This window comes from Oncorhynchus keta, chromosome 18 (assembly GCF_023373465.1).
Source record: "Oncorhynchus keta strain PuntledgeMale-10-30-2019 chromosome 18, Oket_V2, whole genome shotgun sequence".
Taxonomy (NCBI): domain Eukaryota; kingdom Metazoa; phylum Chordata; class Actinopteri; order Salmoniformes; family Salmonidae; genus Oncorhynchus; species Oncorhynchus keta.
In genome coordinates this window covers 43989764-44012263 of record NC_068438.1, presented here as the reverse complement: position 1 = coordinate 44012263, position 22500 = coordinate 43989764, and the positions used below count along the sequence as shown (strand labels likewise).

Sequence of the window (22500 nt, the reverse complement as noted above, 5' to 3'; positions counted from 1 at the left end):
ACACACACACACACACACACACACACACACACACACACACACACACACACACACACACACACACACACACACACACACACACACACACACGTGTAGAGAGTCAGACAATTCAGTTTAGCATTTTTGTTTAGTTTTTTCTTAATTTCGCTCCACAACTTTCCAACTTTGTCCCCCTCCCCTCTCCTCTCCTCTCCTCTCTCACCCCTCCCTCCCCTCTCTTCTCCTCTCCCCCCCCCTCCTCCCTCCCCCCTCCCCCTCCCCCCCTCCCCTCTCCTCTCCCCTCCCCTCTCCCTCCTCCCCCCCCTCCCCTCCCATCCCTCTCCTCTCCTCTCTCTCCCTCTCCCCCCCCCTCCCCTCCCCTCCCCTCCTTTCCCCTTTCCTCTCCTCCCCTCCCCTCCCCTCCCCTCCTTCCCCCTTTCCTCTCCTCCCCTCCCCTCCTCTCCCCCTCCCCTCCTTTCCCGCTCCTCTCCTCTCCTCTCCCACCCCTCCCCTCCCCTCTCTCTCCCCTCTACCCCTCTCTGTGAGGATAGTTTAGTCCTGTAGACTATAGGTCTGTACCACTGTTACCTTACATTACATTCCGAGTAGTTCCAGGAGGAACTAGCCCCTAACACCTTATTAACCTTCTACAGTCTAGAAACACTGTGTATGTTGCTGAGTGTGCGGTCTGTTCGTTGTGTGTGTCTGTGTGTGTGTGTATAGAGTCAGACTCATGGTCTCTTGATCAGGGTGTATGTACTGTAGGGTGTTTCAGGGTGTCTGTACTGTAGGGTGTCTCGGGGTGTATGTACTGTAGGGTGTCTCGGGGTGTCTGTACTGTAGGGTGTCTCAGGGTGTCTGTACTGTAGGGTGTCTCGGGGTGTCTGTGCTGTAGGGTGTCTCGGGGTGTCTGTACTTTAGGGTGTCTCAGGGTGTCTGTACTGTAGGGTGTTCGGGGTGTATGTACTGTAGGGTGTCTCGGTGTGTCTGTACTGTAGAGTGTCTCAGGGTGTCTGTATTGTAGGGTGTCTCAGGGTGTATGTACTGTAGGGTGTCTCAGGGTGTCTGTACTGTAGGGTGTCTCAGGGTGTCTGTACTGTAGGGTGTCTCGGGGTGTCTGTACTGTAGGGTGTCTCAGGGTGTCTGTACTGTAGGGTGTCTCAGGGTGTATGTACTGTAGGGTGTATATTGTGTAGATAATCCTATAAGAAAACCAATGGTCCAAACCTCAATGTCTCTATCATAAATCCTTTCAAAAGTTATTGTAGTCATTAACCTTGAGGGATGGACAGAATCAGGGTGAATAAATCAATGGAAGCCAGAGAAACAAAGTGGTGAAAAATGGGGAGAATGCATGGTGTCGGTGTCAGCTGGCTCCCCGACAGGCTCACTTACCGGTTGAACTCTTTCTTCTCAAATCCACATAAAACAATCTAGAGGTAAGATGGATATGGGTGTTGCGATATGACATGTAGTATTTTCACATTTTAGTTATACATTTTTTCAAAAACAAGGGTTTCGCTGTTAAAAGTCAACGGAGCAATGAGCGTAAACCAAGCTTTTTATTTTCAAAGACTTTTACATTTCATACAGTTCATACCATGCTAATTTAGCTTTTTGAGAACTGCGAAAACAACTTTGAAGAGTACGACCACAAAATGTAAAATCCTTATTAACAACAAAAAAAGTTGCTATGTCAACAGAGCTTGGTGTTTATAATTGGATATATTCGGTTATGAAATATGAATTTTTGGATATGATGTTTTCGATATGTTAGAGAAAGACCTCTTACTGCAGGGGACCAGAGCACAAGGGGACCAGCGGATCAGGGGACCAGAGGATCAGGGGACCAGCGGATCAGAGGGCCAGGGGATCAGGGGACCAGAGGACCAGGGGACCAGAGGACCAGGGGACCAGAGGACCAGAGGATCAGAGGACCAGGGGACCAAATCCACCAGAAAGAGGACCAATCTACCAGAGGACCAGATGGACCAGAGGACCAGAGGACCAGGGGACCAGAGGACCAGGGGACCAGAGGACCAGTATTTTCAAGAACAGAGGACCAGCGGTTATACATTTTTTCCAGATTACCAGGGGACCAGAGGATCAGAGGACCAGGGGACCAGAGGACCAAAGAGGATCAGAGGACCAACCAGAGGACCAGGGGACCAGAGGACCAGGGGACCAGGGGACCAGAGGACCAGAGGACCAGGGGACCAGAGGACCAGGGGATTTATTTTCCAGAGGATCAGAGGGCCATTTCAGAGGACCAGGGGATCAACGGACCAGAGGACCAGGGGACCAGAGGACCAGGGGACCAGAGGACCAGAGGACCAGAGGACCAGCGGATCAGGGGACCAGAGGACCAGGGGACCAGAGGACCAGGGGATCAACGGACCAGAGGACCAGCGGACCAGGGGACCAGAGGACCAGAGGACCAGCGGATCAGGGGACCAGAGGACCAGGGGACCAGAGGACCAGCGGATCAGGGGACCAGAGGACCAGGGGACCAGAGGACCAGAGGACCAGAGGACCAGAGGACCAGGGGATCAGAGGACCAGAGGACCAGGGGACCAGAGGACCAGGGGACCAGAGGACCAGGGGATCAAAAGACTGAACAATTCTCAACATAAATAATCCTATTTGTCTTGGTAAAATGTATTTTATAACATAAGGAAATCGACCTTTCATTAACAAAGTGTGTTTTCACCCTCTGGGGCAGAGTGGGTGGACACCTTACTAGAGTGCAGTGGACACCGCCTCAATGTTACAGTGTAGAGAGTGACGCCATGTGTGTATGTCCTGTGTACTGTGACCCGTGTTGTCACATGGAGAACATTACAGAGGGTCACATCACAGACTCACGTGTCACCAAACAGCCACCGACACCATGACATCATCTAGCCGAGTCTTCCTGTCATGTCCTATCCTAAGCCTCTCAGGGCTGCAGTCTTTTAGTGGCTTTGAAAATGGGTGGGTTTGTGTGTGTGTGTGTGTGTGTGTGTGTGTGTGTGTGTGTGTGTGTGTGTGTGTGTGTGTGTGTGTGTGTGTGTGTGTGTGTGTGTGTGTGTGTGTGTGTGTGTGTGGGTTCGTGTGTGGGTTTGTGTGTGTGTGTGGGTTCATGTGTGTGGGTTTGTGTGTGTGTGTGTGGTTTGTGTGGGTTTGTGTGTGTGTGTGGGTTCATGTGTGTGTGTGTGGGTTTGTTTGTGTGTGTGTGTGTGTGGGGGGTTGTGTGTGTGTGTGTGCGTGGGTTTGTGTGTGTGTGTGTGGGTGTGGGTTCATGTGTGTGTGTGTGTGTGTGTGAATAACTCCTGTCTGTCTCTTCCTTGGTTCTGGTGTTACAGAATGGAACCGTGTCACTGAGACCAAGAGGGACTACCACAACATCTCCTCCTGCCACTCTCTATCATGACCTCAACTTTCACTTGCTCTATCACCCATTGCACTGTTAGTGTGTAAGGCAGCCCCAGGCACCTCTCTGATTCAGAGGCGTTCAGTTGTACAACTGTGTGTTAGTGTGTACCGTGTGTGTGTGTTACGCAGCTGGCTCTCTGATTATTTAAGTAATGATTAAAGTGGTGTACTAAGATCAACAAGACCAAGAGAGATTCCGTTGAACCCCAGTGTTCTCTAGGAAGCTGGCTGTGGTCAGTGTGCACATGTGCAGAAGGGTGGTACTCTGAGAGAGGCAGTTCTAACACATGAAAGACATTCTGCTTCCACTGGTCTGATTCACACAGTCACAACGATGTGATGTGAGAAGAATTAAAACCCCAAAACCCATGTCCAGTTGAGACAGCTACAAAGCTAGTCCATGATGTTACCCCAGGGCTCTACAGGGGTTATAGAGAGACTGTTACCCCAGGGCTCTACAGGGGTTATATAGAGACTGTTACCCCAGGGCTCTACAGGGGTTATATAGAGACTGTTACCCCAGGGCTCTACAGGGGTTATAGAGAGACTGTTACCCCAGGGCTATACAGGGGTTATAGAGAGACTGTTACCCCAGGGCTCTACAGGGGTTATATAGAGACTGTTACCCCAGGGCTCTACAGGGGTTATAGAGAGACTGTTACCCCAGGGCTATACAGGGGTTATAGAGAGACTGTTACCCCAGGGCTATACAGGGGTTATAGAGAGACTGTTACCCCAGGGCTATACAGGGGTTATAGAGAGACTGTTACCCCAGGGCTATACAGGGGTTATAGAGAGACTGTTACCCCAGGGCTATACAGGGGTTATAGAGAGACTGTTACCCCAGGGCTATACAGGGGTTATAGAGAGACTGTTACCCCAGGGCTATACAGGGGTTATAGAGAGACTGTTACCCCAGGGCTATACAGGGGTTATAGAGAGACTGTTACCCCAGGGCTCTACTGGGGTTATAGAGAGGGAATGTTACCCCAGGGCTATACAGGGGTTAGAGAGAAAGACTGTTACCCCAGGCCTCTACAGTGGTTAGAGAGAGGGACTGTTACCCCAGGGCTCTACTGGGGTTAGAGAGGGACTGTTACCCAGGGCTATACAGGGGTTATAGAGAGGGACTGTTACCCCAGGGCTCTACTGGGGTTAGAGAGAGGGACTGTTACCCCAGGGCTCTACTGGGGTTAGAGAGGGACTGTTATCCCAGGGCTCTACAAGGGTTTAGAGAGAGAGACTGTTACCCCAGGGCTCTACATGGGTTAGAGAGAAAGACTGTTACCACAGGGCTTACTGGGGTTAGAGATGGGGACTGTTACCCCAGGGCTATACAGGGGGCAGAGAGAGAGACTGTTACCACAGGGCTTACTGGGGTTAGAGATAGGGACTGTTACCCCAGGGCTATACATGGGTTAGAGAGAGACTTACCACAGGGCTTACTGAGGTTAGAGATAGGGACTGTTACCCCAGGGCTATACAGGGGGCAGAGAGGGACTGTTACCCCAGGGCTCTACAGGGGGAAGATAGGGACTGTTACCCCAGGGCTCTACAGGGGGCAGATAAGGACTGTTACCCCAGGGCTATACATGGGTTAGAGAGAGACTGTTACCACAGGGCTTACTGGGGTTAGAGATAGGGACTGTTACCCCAGGGCTATACAGGGGGCAGAGAGGGACTGTTACCCCAGGGCTCTACAGGGGGCAGATAGGGACTGTTGCCCCAGGGCTCTACATGGGTTAGAGAGAAAGACTGTTACCACAGGGCTTACTGGGGTTAGAGATGGGGACTGTTACCCCAGGGCTATACAGGGGGCAGAGAGAGAGACTGTTACCACAGGGCTATACAGGGGGCAGATAGGGACTGTTACCCCAGGGCTATACAGGGGGCAGATAGGGACTGTTACCCCAGGGCTATACAGGGGGCAGAGAGGGACTGTTACCCCAGGGCTCTACTGGGGTTAGAGAGGGACTGTTACCCCAGGGTTATATTGGGGTTAGAGAGAGGGACTGTTACCCCAGGGCTCTACTGGGGTTAGAGAGAGGGACTGTTACCCCAGGGCTCTACTGGGGTTAGAGAGAGGGACTGTTACCCCAGGGCTCTACATGGGTTAGAGAGGGACTGTTACCCCAGGGCTCTACAGGGGTTAGAGAGAGGGACTGTTACCCCAGGGCTCTACATGGGTTAGAGAGGGACTGTTACCCCAGGGCTCTACAGGGGTTAGAGAGGGACTGTTATCTGGGGGTTACTTGGGCCTCACTCTGGCTTACTTTAGGGTTAGAGGGAGTGGACCAGGGTAGATTGGATTGGGGAAAAGTGGAGAGGGGTGTAGTGGGGGGGCTGCACTGCTGACCCTGCGTCTGTACCCCCAGAAGGAGCGGGAGACAGTTTGAACCCCCAAGCCTCATCTGGTTCTGGTTAGACTGCTCTGTAAGTCACAATTAAATAGTTCAATCCATTTACTGCAGCCCTGCGGATTCCTTAATTTCATTAATAAAAAATAACACTGAATGCAATTACTTTTTTTGGCTCTAAATTTGGGTTCCAGTTTCACCTTCCAGTGATAACAATGAACCCCTTTATCATCATGATCAATGATCAGATAATGTGTGAGTTGACCAGGTCATGTAATCAATCAACCTGATCAGAGTTTTCCATATACGTAACATTGTAAAAATCATAAACTTTCTGTCCAGAAAAATTAATCCATGCTTTTGGCCCTTCTAGATTAGACTACTCTCCAGCTACCCGGATAAAGCACTAAATAAACTTCAGTTAGTGCTGAACACGGCTGCTAGAATCTTGACTCGAACCAAAACATTGATCATATTACTCAAGTGCTAGCCTCCCTACACTGGCTTCCTGTTAAGGCAAGGGCTAATTTAAAGGTTCTACTGCTAACCTACAAAGCATTACATGGGCTTGCTCCTACCTATCTCTCTGATTTTGGTCTTGCCGTACATACCTACACGTACGCTATGGTCACAAGACGCAGGCCTCCTAATTGTCCCTAGAATTTCTAAGCAAACAGCTGGAGGCAGGGCCTTCTCCTATAGAGCTCCATTTTAATGGAATGGTCTGCCTACCCATGTGAGAGACGCAGACTCAGTCTCAACCTTTAAGTCTTTACTGAAGACTCATCTCTTCAGTGGGTCCTATGATTGAGTGTAGTCTGGCCCAGGAGTGTGAAGGTGAATGGAAAGGCACTGGAGCAACGAACCGCCCTTGCTGTCTCTGGCCGGTTCCCCTCTCTCCACAGGGATTCTCTGCCTCTAACCCTATTACAGGGGCTGAGTCACTAGCTTACTGGTGCTCTTTCATGCCGTCCCTAGGAGGGGTGCGTCACTTGAGTGGGTTGAGTCACTGACGTGATCATCCTGTCTGGGTTGGCGCCCCCCTCGGGTTGGCCCTGTCCGGGGGTATCATCGGACGGAATCACATGTTTCTCCTGACCCCTCCTGTCTCAGCCTCCAGTATTTATGCTACTATAGTTTATGTGTTGGGGGGCTTGGGTCAGTCTGTTATATCTGGAGTACTTCTCCTGTCTTATCCGGTGTCCTGTGTGAATTTAAGTATGCTCTCTCTAATTCTCTTTTTCTCTCTCTCTCTTTCTCTCTCTTCTATCGGAGCACCTGAGCCCTAGGACCATGCCTCAGGACTACTTGGCTTGATGACTCCTTGCTGTCCCCAGTCCACCCGGTGCGGCTTCAGTTTTAACTGTTCTGCCTGCGGCTATGGAACCCTGACCTGTTCACCGGACTTGCTACCTTGTCTGGACCTGCTGTTTTCAACTCTCTCTCTCTACTGCACCTGCTGTCTCTAACTCTGAATGATCGGCTATGAAAAACCAACTGACATTTACTCCTGAGGTGCTGACCTGTTGCACCCTCTATAACCACTGTGAATATTATTATTTGACCCTGCTGGTAATCTATGAACATTTGAACATCTTGGCCGTGTTCTGTTATAATCTCCACCCGGCACAGCCAGAAGAGGACTGACCACCCCTCATAGCCTGGTTCCTCTCTAGGTTTCTTCCTAGGTTCTGGCCTTTCTAGGGAGTTTTTCCTAGCCAGCGTGCTTCTAGACCTGCATTGCTTGCTGTTTGGGCATTTAGGCTGGGTTTCTGTACAGCACTTTGAGATCAGCTGATGTAAGAAGGGCTATATAAATACATTTGATTTGATTTGATTGCTGTTTGGCGTTTTAGGCTGGGTTTCTGTACAGCACTTTGTGATATCAGCTGATGTAAGAAGGGCTATATAAATACATTTGATTTGATTTGATTGCTGTTTGGCGTTTTAGGCTGGGTTTCTGTACAAGCACTTTGTGATATCGGCTGATAAATGTACAAATACATTTGATTGATAATGTGTGAGTTGACCAGGTCATGTAATCAATCATAATGATGTAAGACTTTTCATTTAGAGCCAAATCCTTCAATAAAACAACTTGACCAGTATTCTATCGTTCAGACATACAGGTAACTGCCAAAATAAAGATAACACTTGAGTAAATGAGGGCAATATCTGAGGTGTGTCCTTAAAAATGTGCACCAAAGTGCCAATTTCAGTACCGCTAAGACCAACCTAAAGCTGGGCTTAGCGGTAATGCGGTTGGTTATGGCATGGATATGCACATGGAACAAGAGATGTGCTTTTTGTGCCCCTTAACCTAAAAAAAATATGTTTTTTCCTATTTTGTTTAATTTGATTAAAAACCGAGCATAGTCTCCCCTCCTCTCAATGAAGGCAGTTTTTTGTTGTTCTTCCCACAATGCATTCGCCAAGTAGTCTAGACTACCGCTAAAGTGTTTGGGTCATGAGACCGCTTTGAAATAAATCTTAATCACCAAAGCTTTATTAAAAGATCAAGTTTGTGAACAAGCATTCCCTTATTATTTTAACCAGCTCCTGTTGTTATTGTGGATGTGTGTAAAAACTCCTCCACGGGCCTCCCGAGTGGTGCCGTGGTCTAAGGCTCTGCATCGCAGTGCTAGCTGTGACACTAGAGATTCTCGGTTCAAGTCCAGGCTCTGTCGCAGCCGACCGGGAGACCCATGGGGCGGCGCACAATTGGCCCAGTGTCGTCTGGGTTAGCAGAGGGTTTGACCGGCAGGGATGTCGTTTTCCCATCGCGCACTAGTGACTCCTGTGGCGGGCCGGGCGCAGTGCACACTGACACGGTCGCCAGGTGTATGTTGTTTCCTCCGACACAGTGGTGCGGCTGGCTGGCTTCAGGGTTAAGTGGGCATTGTGTCAAGAAGCAGTGCAGCTTGGCAGGGTTGTGTTTCGGAGGATGTACGGCTCACAACCTTCACCTCTCCCAAGTCTGTACGGAGTTTCAGCAATGAGACAAGACTGTAACTACCAATTGGGGAGAAAAAGGGGTATAATTGTTTTTAGTTTTTATTAAACAAATACAAAAAAAGTAGGTTATATGTCCATCATGGAATGAGAGATGAGATAATCCAGTGACAATCATATTTAGAAACGTTAGTTTTTATCCTGTAACAATTGCTTGTTTTCCATTTTTTTTCAGATTGAAAAACAGGCACTTAGTAGACTACCCTTACCATTAGTAGACTACCCTTACCATTAGTAGACTACCCTTACCCTTAGTAGACTACCCTTACCATTAGTAGACTACCCTTACCCTTAGTAGACTACCCTTACCATTAGTAGACTACCCTTACCATTAGTAGACTACCCTTACCCTTAGTAGACTACCCTTACCCTTAGTAGACTACCCTTACCATTAGTAGACTACCCTTACCCTTAGTAGACTACCCTTACCATTAGTAGACTACCCTTACCATTAGTAGACTACCCTTACCCTTAGTAGACTACCCTTACCATTAGTAGACTACCCTTACCCTTAGTAGACTACCCTTACCATTAGTAGACTACCCTTACCCTTAGTAGACTACCCTTACCATTAGTAGACTACCCTTACCCTTAGTAGACTACCCTTACCATTAGTAGACTACCCTTACCCTTAGTAGACTACCCTTACCCTTAGTAGACTACCCTTACCCTTAGTAGACTACCCTTACCCTTAGTAGGCTACCCTTACCCTTAGTAGACTACCCTTACCCTTAGTAGACTACCCTTACCCTTAGTAGACTACCCTTACCCTTAGTAGGCTACCCTTACACTACTATAACGATAGCTGGTTCAACAGCTCGGGGATTCGATCCAGCAACCTTTTGGTTACTGGGCCAATGCTCCAACCACTAGGCTACCTGACCGCCCACAATTCACATAGGCATACCTGCCATGTACACTCCATTTGGGCTTTATCCCTCTCCATTTCCAAAGAGTACCTCTAGTCCGGTTACCAAAGACACCCTCCTCCAAACATATTCAACATGTTCAGTCCTATAAGTCCACATCAACAGAAGGCCTAGGATATATCTTGCTTTATTGAGAACGTGCCTCACAAACACAATACAATTAATGGAAGCCCTGGGTTTTTTTATTTGAGGAGAAGTGTGATGTTCAAAGGCTTATACTCGTTGAAGCCAATTACAACAATGTTGACTGTCAACACCTCAAACACAGGATGTATTTTTTATTCATTTTTACTGTTGCTATCACTCGTTACTGTAGCCAATGCTATTTAATAAACTGTAGCATCAATCCACAATGGACTAGGATTGCCCCAGCCCAATTGGATTTGATGACACCGCAGAGACCCTCAGTAACCTACAGAACTGGAGACAACAGCATGCAGTTTTAAACCATGGAACACCTTGATTGTCCAGTGAGTCACCAAGCCCTCGTCACACCTACAACTTGTTAATTCATCAAAACAGAGCCCTTTCGCACCACCGCTAGCTATTGCGCTCATACTTTAATTCCGTTTATATTTCTCACACATTCCCGGACCTATAGCTCCTATCACCACCGATTAGATTTACCAGGTTTGTTCAAATAGAGACGTTTATGTTGGTGTTTCCTTTATCTTGGGAGTTACCTCCACCTCACTCGAATGCTTTTTACTGATGTACTTCCCTGACTATTTGAGTTATGAGTGCTCAACATGGAAGGATTTGGTGTTAAATCAGGTATGATGAGCTGGTAATAGCAGCGTACCTTCTATGACACAGTGTTCTGGTATGGGGATCTGTTGGACCATCACAGAACAGAACTCTTTGATCTTCTCCATGTTGTCCCTCAGATGGCTGTACAGCTTGTCCTCTTTCCCAGTGTCCCTCTTCACTCCTCTCCTTCCTTCCCCCTCTCCCTGTCCATCCCTCTGTTCCTCACGGGGCGTGGCCGGACGGGTGGAGGGAGACAGGGAACTCTCATTGGTTAGCTCCCTCTCAGTGGGAGAGGTGTCTAAGTTTTCCGTTTGCTGATTGGGTGGGGACCCTGAGAGCAATGCGTCAGACGTTAGCTCCACCCCTTCTCCATCCGGACCACTCTCAGAGTTGATGGACCGTGACCTCATGGCGTGCAGAGCCAGACTCTTTGACCTGAGGAAGACACACACACACACACACACACACACACACACACACACACACACACACACACACACACACACACACACACACACACACACACACACACACACACACACACACACACACACACACACACACACACACACACACACACACACACACACGTCAACCTCAGTTATGGTAAAATAACATATTCATAAGGTGATAATATATTGTAACAGCTTCATACAAGACATTTAGAAGTGAAGTTAACCTGTAAGACACTTGAATCCAGTGTTATATGGGAGAAAGTAAGAGAGTACTACAGAAATCAGTTGTTGTTTTGTCTTGAGTCTGGGTTTTTTCTTTCCTTTTCCTGTACTGTTGTTGATGTGTCCATTTTGTTTCAAAATGTGAATCATTCTTGCACTGATATCCTTTAATACTTCTGGTTGTATGTTCAATTTCAGTAAAGTCATGTGTGCTGACATAGATATGGTGTTGTTATAGACTCACCTGTTACATCTCATAGATATGGTGTTGTTATAGACTCACCTGTTACATCTCATAGATATGGTGTTGTTATAGACTCACCTGTTACATCTCCTAGATATGGTGTTGTTATAGACTTACCTGTTACATCTCATAGACATGGTGTTGTTATAGACTCACCTGTTACATCTCATAGATATGGTGTTGTTATAGACTCACCTGTTACATCTCATAGATATGGTGTTGTTATAGACTCACCTGTTACATCTCATAGATATGGTGTTGTTATAGACTCCTGTTACATCTCATAGATATGGTGTTGTTATAGACTCACCTGTTACATCTCATAGATATGGTGTTGTTATAGACTCACCTGTTACATCTCATAGATATGGTGTTGTTATAGACTCACCTGTTACATCTCATAGATATGGACTCACCTGTTGTCTCATAGACTTACCTGTTACATCTCCTATATATGGTGTTGTTATAGACTCACCTGTTACATCTCATAGATATGGTGTTGTTATAGACTCACCTGTTACATCTCATAGATATGGTGTTGTTATAGACTCACCTGTTACATCTCATAGATATGGTGTTGTTATAGACTCACCTGTTACATCTCATAGATATGGTGTTGTTATAGACTCACCTGTTACATCTCATAGATATGGTGTTGTTATAGACTCACCTGTTACATCTCATAGATATGGTGTTGTTATAGACTCACCTGTTACATCTCATAGATATGGTGTTGTTATAGACTCCTGTTACATCTCATAGATATGGTGTTGTTATAGACTCACCTGTTACATCTCATAGATATGGTGTTGTTATAGACTCACCTGTTACATCTCATAGATATGGTGTTGTTATAGACTCACCTGTTACATCTCATAGATATGGTGTTGTTATAGACTCACCTGTTACATCTCATAGATATGGTGTTGTTATAGACTCACCTGTTACATCTCATAGATATGGTGTTGTTATAGACTCACCTGTTACATCTCATAGATATGGTGTTGTTATAGACTCACCTGTTACATCTCATAGATATGGTGTTGTTATAGACTCACCTGTTACATCTCATAGATATGGTGTTGTTATAGACTCACCTGTTACATCTCATAGATATGGTGTTACATTATAGACTCACCTGTTACATCTCATAGATATGGTGTTGTTATAGACTCACCTGTTACATCTCATAGATATGGTGTTGTTATAGACTCACCTGTTACATCTCATAGATATGGTGTTGTTATAGACTCACCTGTTACATCTCATAGATATGGTGTTGTTATAGACTCACCTGTTACATCTCATAGATATGGTGTTGTTATAGACTCACCTGTTACATCTCATAGATATGGTGTTGTTATAGACTTACCTGTTACATCTCATAGATATGGTGTTGTTATAGACTCACCTGTTACATCTCATAGATATGGTGTTGTTATAGACTCACCTGTTACATCTCATAGATATGGTGTTGTTATAGACTTACCTGTTACATCTCATAGATATGGTGTTGTTATAGACTCACCTGTTAAATCTCATCTCTCTGTATTCCTCTCTAGCGGCTTGTCCCATGCTGTATCTGCGTTGGGGTGTAGTTGACCCACCGTCTGTCTCCCCTTCTCCCCCCTCATCCCCCATCTTCTCCTCAAACGCCTGGATCTTCACCTGCAGTCGCCGCTCTGACCCCCTTCCAAACCCCCCTGCACCCCCACACACACTGGCTTCTGGGGAAGGAGGGCCTTCGGATTCCTCTTCAACCCTGAAACATACAGAGAGAGGAAGAGGTGTAAAGTAACAACCCTGAAACATACAGAGATAGAGGTGTAAAGTAACAACCCTGAAACATACAGAGAGACGTAAAGAGGTTTAAAGTAACAACCCTGAAACATACAGAGAGAGGAAGAGGTGTAAAGTAACAACCCTGAAACATACAGAGAGATAGAGGTGTAAAGTAACAACCCTGAAACATACAGAGAGATAGAGGTGTAAAGTAACAACCCTGAAACATACAGAGAGGGGAAGAGGTGTAAAGTAACAACCCTGAAACATACAGAGGGGTAGAGGTGTAAAGTAACAACCCTGAAACATACAGAGGGGTAGAGGTGTAAAGTAACAACCCTGAAATATACAGGGAGAGGGGATGGGGTGTAAAGTAACAACCCTGAAACATACAGAGAGAGGAAGGGGTGTAAAGTAACAACCCTGAAACATACAGAGAGATAGAGGTGTAAAGTAACAACCCTGAAACATACAGGGAGAGGGGAAGAGGTGTAAAGTAACAACCCTGAAACATACAGAGAGGGGAAGAGGTGTAAAGTAACAACCCTGAAACATACAGAGAGAGGAAGAGGTGTAAAGTAACAACCCTGAAACATACAGAGAGAGGAAGGGGTGTAAAGTAACAACCCTGAAACATACAGAGAGAGGAAGAGGTGTAAAGTAACAACCCTGAAACATACAGAGAGATAGAGGTGTAAAGTAACAACCCTGAAACATACAGAGAGAGGAAGAGGTGTAAAGTAACAACCCTGAAACATACAGAGAGAGGAAGAGGTGTAAAGTAACAACCCTGAAACATACAGAGAGAGGAAGAGGTGTAAAGTAACAACCCTGAACCATACAGAGAGATAGAGGTGTAAAGTAACAACCCTGAAACATACATGGAGAGGGGAAGAGGTGTAAAGTAACAACCCATAAAAACATACAGAGGGGTAGAGGTGTAAAGTAACAACCCTGAAACATACAGAGAGATAGAGGTGTAAAGTAACAACCCTGAAATATACAGGGAGAGGGGAAGGGGTGTAAAGTAACAACCCTGAAACATACAGAGAGAGGAAGGGGTGTAAAGTAACAACCCTGAAACATACAGAGAGATAGAGGTGTAAAGTAACAACCCTGAAACATACAGGGAGAGGGGAAGAGGTGTAAAGTAACAACCCTGAAACATACAGAGAGAGGAAGGGGTGTAAAGTAACAATCCTGAAACATACAGGGAGAGGGGAACGGGTGTAAAGTAACAACCCTGAAACATACAGAGAGAGGAATGGGTGTAAAGTAACAACCCTGAAACATACAGAGAGATAGAGGTGTAAAGTAACAACCCTGAAACATACATGGAGAGGGGAAGAGGTGTAAAGTAACAACCCTGAAACATACAGAGGGGTAGAGGTGTAAAGTAACAACCCTGAAACATACAGAGAGATAGAGGTGTAAAGTAACAACCCTGAAACATACATGGAGAGGGAAAGAGGTGTAAAGTAACAACCCTGAAACATACAGAGGGGTAGAGGTGTAAAGTAACAACCCTGAAACATACAGAGGGGTAGAGGTGTAAAGTAACAACCCTGAAATATACAGGGAGAGGGGAAGGGGTGTAAAGTAACAACCCTGAAACATACAGAGAGATAGAGGTGTAAAGTAACAACCCTGAAACATACAGGGACTGGGGAAGAGGTGTAAAGTAACAACCCTGAAACATACAGAGAGAGGAAGGGGTGTAAAGTAACAATCCTGAAACATACAGGGAGAGGGGAACGGGTGTAAAGTAACAACCCTGAAACATACAGAGAGAGGAATGGGTGTAAAGTAACAACCCTGAAACATACAGAGAGATAGAGGTGTAAAGTAACAACCCTGAAACATACAGGGAGAGGGGAAGAGGTGTAAAGTAACAACCCTGAAACATACAGAGAGAGAAAGGGGTGTAAAGTAACAACTCTGAACCATACAGGGAGAGGGGTAGAGGTGTAAAGTAACAACCCTGAAACATACAGACAGAGGAAGAGGTGTAAAGTAACAACTCTGAAACATACAGAGAGAGGGGAAGAGGTGTAAAGTAACAACCCTGAAACATACAGACAGAGGAAGAGGTGTAAAGTAACAACTCTGAAACATACAGAGAGAGGGGAAGAGGTGTAAAGTAACAACCCTGAAACATACAGACAGAGGAAGAGGTGTAAAGTAACAACTCTGAAACATACAGAGAGAGGGGAAGAGGTGTAAAGTAACAACCCTGAAACATACAGCGAGACGGGAAGAGGTTTAAAGTAACAACCCTGAAACATACAGGGAGAGGGGAAGAGGTGTAAAGTAACAACCCTGAAACATACAGAGAGAGGAAGGGGTGTAAAGTAACAACTCTGAACCATACAGGGAGAGGGGTAGAGGAGTAAAGTAACTACCCTGAAACATACAGAGGGGTAGAGATGTAAAGTAACAACCCTGAAACATACAGAGAGAGGAAGAGGTGTAAAGTAACAACCCTGAAACATACAGAGGGGTAGAGGTGTAAAGTAACAACCCTGAAACATACAGACAGAGGAAGAGGTGTAAAGTAACAACTCTGAAACATACAGCGAGACGGGAAGAGGTTTAAAGTAACAACCCTGAAACATACAGAGAGAGGAAGAGGTGTAAAGTAACAACCCTGAAACATACAGCGAGACGGGAAGAGGTTTAAAGTAACAACCCTGAAACATACAGAGAGAGGAAGAGGTGTAAAGTAACAACCCTGAAACATACAGAGAGAGGAAGAGGTGTAAAGTAACAACCCTGAAACATACGGAGGGGTAGAGGTGTAAAGTAACAACCCTGAAACATACGTAGGGGTAGAGGTGTAAAGTAACAACCCTGAAACATACAGAGAGAGGAAGGGGTGTAAAGTAGCAAATGTCTTAGCCAGTGTTTTCTGTCCCTATCTCTCCGTCTCTCTCTGTGTCACACACACTAGACCGGATAGGACTGGTGCTGGGCTGGAATGCTGCACATGAGGAAAGAGACAGATCGGACCTGAGAGAACTGGGCAGACCAGCTCACCTCTGGATACACACACACACACACACACACACACACACACACACACACACACACACACACACACACACACACACACAGAGAAAGAGAGGAGAGAGAGAGAACAGGGGAGTGGCCACTCTCTCCTACCATGTCAACCCCTCCACTCGTCCGCTGATTGAACACTTTCAAATGCCCTTTGTTTGCCCCCCTCCTCATCCTCTCTGTTCTTTTTTATAATAAACCCTCCCACATTTCTCTCAGTCTTTATTTTCCAGAAAGAGACCCCAAGCAAAGCCTCTGGAAGCCACTGATACACAATGTTCCTGGAGAAGGCTGTGTGTGGTACCATTGCCAGAACCCATCAGTAACACAATCATATAGACAAATACCCCCCCACACACACACACACACACACACACACGCACGCACATACGTCCACACACACAACATCAGTAAAATACGTCCTTATTTTTAAGGAGTGCATTTTTTTTATGAAGTTTTTGATTCACAGAATCGTAATTGCAAAGAATAACATGAGATTAGTGATTTTGTTTTGTCATTGTCGGTTGGCTGGGCAGAGAAAGCGATGGGGTTACAAACAGAGGTTCTGCCTCTGTAGTAAAACGCACATGGTGGTAATAAAGCGAACGGTCCATGTGGGTTCAGAATTAGATTGAAACATTCAAATCACTGTTTTAGGGATGTTAAAAGGGGTGAATCGTTGCAGTGCCATTTCCCTACAGCATGCTCCCATGGGGGCGGCTGAGTTTGTTTACAGTTTTGTGGGGCCTGTCGACAATACATTTTTTTATAGTCTGGCAAAATAAGTGTGTGTGTGTATGTGTGCGTGTGTGTGCATGTGCGTGAGTGTGTGTGTGTGTGTGTGTGTGTGTGTGTGTGTGTGTGTGTGTGTGTGTGTGTGTGTGTGTGTGTGTGTGTGTGTGTGTGTGTGTGTGTGTGTGTGTGTGTGTGTGTGTGTGTGTGTGTGTGTGTGTGTGTGTGTGCGTGCGTGCATACCTTACCTGCAGTTGATGGTGGTGTATGTCTCCAGTAGTCTGGCTATAGAGGTGAAGCTGTTACTCATCCTGTAGATGTCTTTGGCACAGCCTCCCAGGATGGAGGTGTATCTGTCAGTCAGGGCTCTGATCTCCAGCAGCAGACTGTAGTGGAAGCTGTGATCCATACTGCCCAGCAGAGACACTAGGTACGCCAGGGAGCTACGGGCCTGACGCTGGGGGAGAGAGGGGGCAGGGAGTGGTAGAGAGCAGAGATAGGGGACAGAGAGGGGGCAGGGAGGGGGAAAGGGGAGAGAGAGGGGAGAGAGACGGGGCAGGGAGGGGGAGAGAGAGGGAAAGAGAGGGAAGAGAGGGGGAAGAGAGGGGAGAGAGAGAGGGGGAGAGATGGGAGAGAGGGAGGGGAGAGAGGGGAGAGAGGGAGAGAGAGGGGAGAGGGGAGAGAGAGGGAGAAAGAGAGGGGGCAGGGAGGGGAGAGGGGAGATAGCGGGGGAGAGGGGAGAGAGGGAGAGAGAGAGGGGGAAGGGAGGGGGAGAGAGGGGAGATAGCGAGAGAGAGGGGAGAGAGAGGAGAGAGAGGGGAGAGAGAGAGAGGGGGGCAGGGAGGGGAGAGAGGGAGAGAGAGGGGAGAGAGAGGGGAGAGAGAGGGAGAAAAATAAAAAATATGTCATGACTGTATGTGAGCCATGGGATGTGGAGGCTCCCCTCTCACTTTCTCAAACACACACATGTAAACGCACACACACGTACATATGCACACACACTACTAAAATATGGCGGCTACAAAGAAATTTGGTATTTTTATGCAATCAACTGCCAACCAAAGCACAGTGTCCTGTCTTTCCACACTCTCTTACCAAGCGGAAAACAAGCAGTGATTCTGGGAAATGCCTCCACTAAGACCTACTGGTTGATGGCAGGGGAGTACCATGTTCTCCATTCCTGTTAACACACTCACATTTTGTATTGAACCTTTACTTAATTAGGCAAGTCAGTTAAGAAAAAAGTATTATTTACAATGACGGCCTACCCCGGCCAAACCCAAATCATGGCCAGATGTGATACAGCCTGGATACGAACCAGGGACTGTAGTGACGCCTCTTGCACTGAGTTGCAGTGCCTTAGACCGCTGTGCCACTCGGGAGCAAAGGGAGCTACGGGCCTGGGGGAGGGAGGGGAAGGGGGGAGAAAGGGAGAGAGAGGATGATGGAGGGGGGAGAGAGGGAGAGAAAGTGATAGAGGAGGAGAGAGGGGAGAGCGAGGGAGAGGGGAGAGAGAGGGTGATAGAGGGGAGAGGGAGAGAGAAGGTGATACAGGGGAGAGAGAGGGAGAGAGAGAGGAAGCGAGAGGATGAGAGAGAGGGGAGAGAGAGAGAGAGAGAGAGAGAGAGAGAGAGAGAGAGAGAGAGAGGGGGGGAGAGAGAGTGAGTGAGTGGGGGGAGAGAGGGGAGAGAGAGGGAGAGAGAGAGAGGGAGAGGGGAGAGAGGGAGAGAGAGGGAGAGGGGAGAGAGGGGAAGAGAGAGGGAGAGCGAGGAAGAGAGGGGAGAGAGAGGAAGAGAGCGGGAGAGAGAGGAAGAGAGAGGGGAGAGAGAGGGGAGAGAGGGGAGAGGAAGAGAGAGGAAGAGAGAGGGGAGAAAGAGGAAGAGAGAGGGGGAGAGCGGGAAAGAGAGGAAGAGAGGGGAGGGGGAGAGAGAGGGAGAGCGGGGAGAGAGGGAGGGAGAGAGAGAGAGGAAGAGAGAGGGGGAAAGAGGGGGAAGATAGGGAGAGAGGAAGAGAGGAAAGATAGGGGAGAGAAAGGAAGAGAGGAGAGAGAAGGAGAGAGGAAGAGAGGGGGGAGAGAGGGAGAGAGGAAGAGAGAGGGGAGAAGAGAGGGGGGAGGAGGGGGAGAGGAAAAGAGAGGAGAGAGAGGGCGAGGGGAGATAGGAAGAGAGGGGAGAGGAGGGGAGAGAGGGGAGAGGGGAAGAGAGAGGGGGGAAGAGAGAGGGGAAGAGGGAAAGAGGAGGAAGAGGGGGAAGAGGGAGGAAAGATAGGGGAGAGAGAGAGGGAGTGATAGGAAGAGAGGAGAGAGGGAGTGATAGGAAGAGAGGGGGAGAGAGGGGGAGAGGGGAGAGAGGGAGAGAGAGGGAGAGAGGGAGAGAGGGAGGATAGGAAGAGAGGGGAGAGAGGGAGGGGAAGAGAGAGGAGGGAGAGAGGGGAGAGAGGAAAGAGAGAGGGGAGAGAGGGCGAGAGGGAGTGATAGGAAGAGAGGGGAGAGGAAGAGGGGAGAGAGGGAGAGAGAGGGAGAGAGAGAGAGAGAGGAAGAGAGAGGGGAGCGGGAGAGAGGGAAAGAGAGGAAGAGAGGGGAGAGAGGGAGGAAGAGAGGGGGAGAGAGGGAGAGGAAAGAGAGAGGGAGAGAGAGGGAGAGTGGAGAGAGGTGAGAGAGGGAGAGAGAGGGAGAGAGGGGAGAGTGGAGAGGGAGGGAGAGTTGAGAGAGGTGAGAGAGGGAGAGAGAAGGAGAGAGAGAGAGGGAGTGAGAGAGGGAGAGGAGAGAGAGAGAGGAGGGAGGAGAGAGAGGGAGGGAGAGAGAGAGAGAGAGAGGAGAGAGAGTTGAGAGAGAGGGGAGAGAGAGAGAGAGAGGGAGAGAGAGGGGAGAGAGATAGTTGAGAGAGAGAGGGAGAGAGAGAGGGGAGAGAGATGGGAGAGAGAGAGAGAGAGAGGGAGAGAGAGAGAGAGAGGGAGAGAGAGAGAGGAGGGAGAGAGAGAGAGGGAGAGAGAGAGGAGAGGGAGGGAGAGAGGGAGAGAGAGATGGGAGAGAGAGAGAGAGATGGGAGAGAGAGGGGGATAGTTGAGAGAGAGAGGGAGAGAGAGAGGGGAGAGAGATGGGAGAGAGAGAGAGAGAGAGAGAGAGAGGGAGGGAGAGAGGGAGAGAGGGAGAGTTGAGAGAGAGAGGGAGAGAGAGGACGCACGTCATTACATTCATCTTCCTGCCATTGCGCAACATCCACTTAATCCCCAGTCCCCCAATCACTGTCAATCTGCCTCACCTTGAAACAGTATAACCATGCCCAAAACCCTGTAATCATATGTACCCCTGGCCAGAGGCTCCATGCCAATGGTCACAAACACCCACCCTCATAAACAACCGTAAACACATCCTGGCGGGCATCTTAGAGAGAACAGGAGATTCAGAGGGATGTTTTCCTGAGATCCACTCGGAGCAGATAGGAGAGCGGAATATCAGAATACCCCAACCCCCCCATCTGGGCCTTTAGTGGGACCAGGGGGCTTGTTACATTAAGAGAGAGGAGGACATTTTGTTCCAGATCTCATCTGCAGAGGGAGCAGAGGAATCAGTGTGCTGGTCCAATCAGGAGGCAGAGAGACAAAGGAAAGGAGGAAGCAAAACAGGTTGCATTATTTAAACCCTCTCTGGCTCCTAACTGGAGCATGACACGTTTCTGCTGCCCAGAAACAGTTAACACACACACACACACACACACACACACACACACACACACACACACACACACACACACACACACACACACACACACACACACACACACACACACACACACACACACACACACACACACACACACACAAGCTACTGCTGGAGCGAATCGGTTTGGAGTATTGTCAGAACAATAACAGAGGGGTGATTGGAGCTGAAGGGCCAAAGCGTTCGGCCTCTCCTGGGAAGTGTGTGTGTGTGTGTCTGTGTTTGCATGTGTGTGTGTAAGTGTGTGTAAGTGTGTCTGTCTCCCGGAAAGAGCAGAATATTGCTGCGAATCCGCATTTATCCTGTCACCGTGGGGTTTTGCCTTTTCATAACTTCTAGGGGAACATGCCAATGAATAATGAAACACAAGAGCTAGTTTGTTGAGGTAGAGAGGTAGGGAGGTAGGGAGGGAAGGAAGGAAGGAGTTTGTTGAGGGAGGAAAGGAGAGAGAGAGAGGATGCTGGAGAGTTTGTTGAGGGAGGGAAGGATAGAGAGAGGAGGCTGGAGAGTGTTGAGGGAGGGAAGGAGAGAGAGAGGAGGCTGGAGAGAGTTTGTTGAGGGAGGGAAGGAGAGAGAGAGAGAGAGAAGGTTGGAGAGAGTTTGTTGAGGGAGGGAAGGAGAGAGAGAGGAGGCTGGAGAGAGTTTGTTGAGGGAGGGAAGGAGAGAGAGAGGAGGCTGGGGAGAGTTTTTTGAGGGAGGGAAGGAGAGAGAGAGGAGGCTGGAGAGAGTTTGTTGAGGGAGGGAAGGAGAGAGAGGAGGCTGGAGAGAGTTTGTTGAAGGGGGAAAGGAGAGAGAGAGAGGAGGCTGGAGAGAGTTTGTTGAGGGAGGGAAGGAGAGAGAGGAGGCTGGAGAGAGTTTGTTGAGGGAGGGAAGGAGAGAGAGAGGAGGCTGGAGAGAGTTTGTTGAGGGAGGGAAGGAGAGAGAGGTTGGAGAGAGTTTGTTGAGGGAGGGAAGGAGAGAGAGGTTGGAGAGAGTTTGTTGAGGGAGGGAAGGAGAGCGAGAGGAGGTTGGAGATAGTTTGTTGAGGGAGGGAAGGAGAGAGAGAGGAGGCTGGGGAGAGTTTTTTGAGGGAGGGAAGGAGAGAGAGAGGAGGCTGGAGAGAGTTTGTTGAGGGAGGGAAGGAGAGAGAGGAGGCTGGAGAGAGTTTGTTGAAGGGGGAAAGGAGAGAGAGAGAGGAGGCTGGAGAGAGTTTGTTGAGGGAGGGAAGGAGGATATAACATACACTGCTTCACAAGGTGTTGGGAGTCATATAATCACTAGGTAACATGTCTCTCTCTCTATCAATCACTCAGGATTTATCGTTGAGAGGAATGGACTGGATGACCTCAGCGGAAAACTCCAGAACAGGTATGTTTCAACATGTGTAACACCCACCTCCACCTGGGTGAGGCCATGTTGTACCAGAACTCTCACCAGAAGTCAGTTATGATGGTTGGGAGGTGAAGTGTGACTCACTATTGACCAGTGGTTAAATTGAGCCGAAGCTATCCAGAACAGGCTTCTGTTCCAGCACCTTAAGGGCCCCAAACAAGTATGATAAAAGTATGATAATCCAAGATTAGGGTTATGGTTATGGCTAGGGTTATGGTTATGGTTATGGCTAGGGTTATGGCTAGGGTTATGGTTAGGGTTATGGCTAGGGTTATGGTTATGGCTAGGGTTATGGTTATGGTTATGGCTAGGGTTATGGTTAGGGTTATGGCTAGGGTTATGGTTATGGTTAGGGTTATGGCTAGGGTTATGATTAGGGTTATGGCTAGGGTTATGATTAGGGTTATGGCTAGGGTTATGGTTATGGCTAGGGTTATGGTTATGGCTAGGGTTATGGTTAGGGTTATGGTTAGGGTTA

General features: G+C 48.0%; 1 protein-coding gene across 1 annotated transcript in view; it reads right to left on the bottom strand.

Moving 5' to 3' along the window:
• LOC118394464 (ventricular zone-expressed PH domain-containing protein-like) overlaps nucleotides 1–22500 on the bottom strand; it is a 172276-nt gene that overhangs the window by 59625 nt on the left and 90151 nt on the right. Inside the window, exons 8-10 of the mRNA XM_052468455.1 lie at nucleotides 17182–17390; nucleotides 12891–13124; nucleotides 10494–10876 (exon numbers count right to left, since the gene is read on the bottom strand). Coding sequence (XP_052324415.1) covers nucleotides 10494–10876; nucleotides 12891–13124; nucleotides 17182–17390 — 826 coding nt within the window. The remainder of the gene's footprint in view (nucleotides 1–10493; nucleotides 10877–12890; nucleotides 13125–17181; nucleotides 17391–22500) is intronic.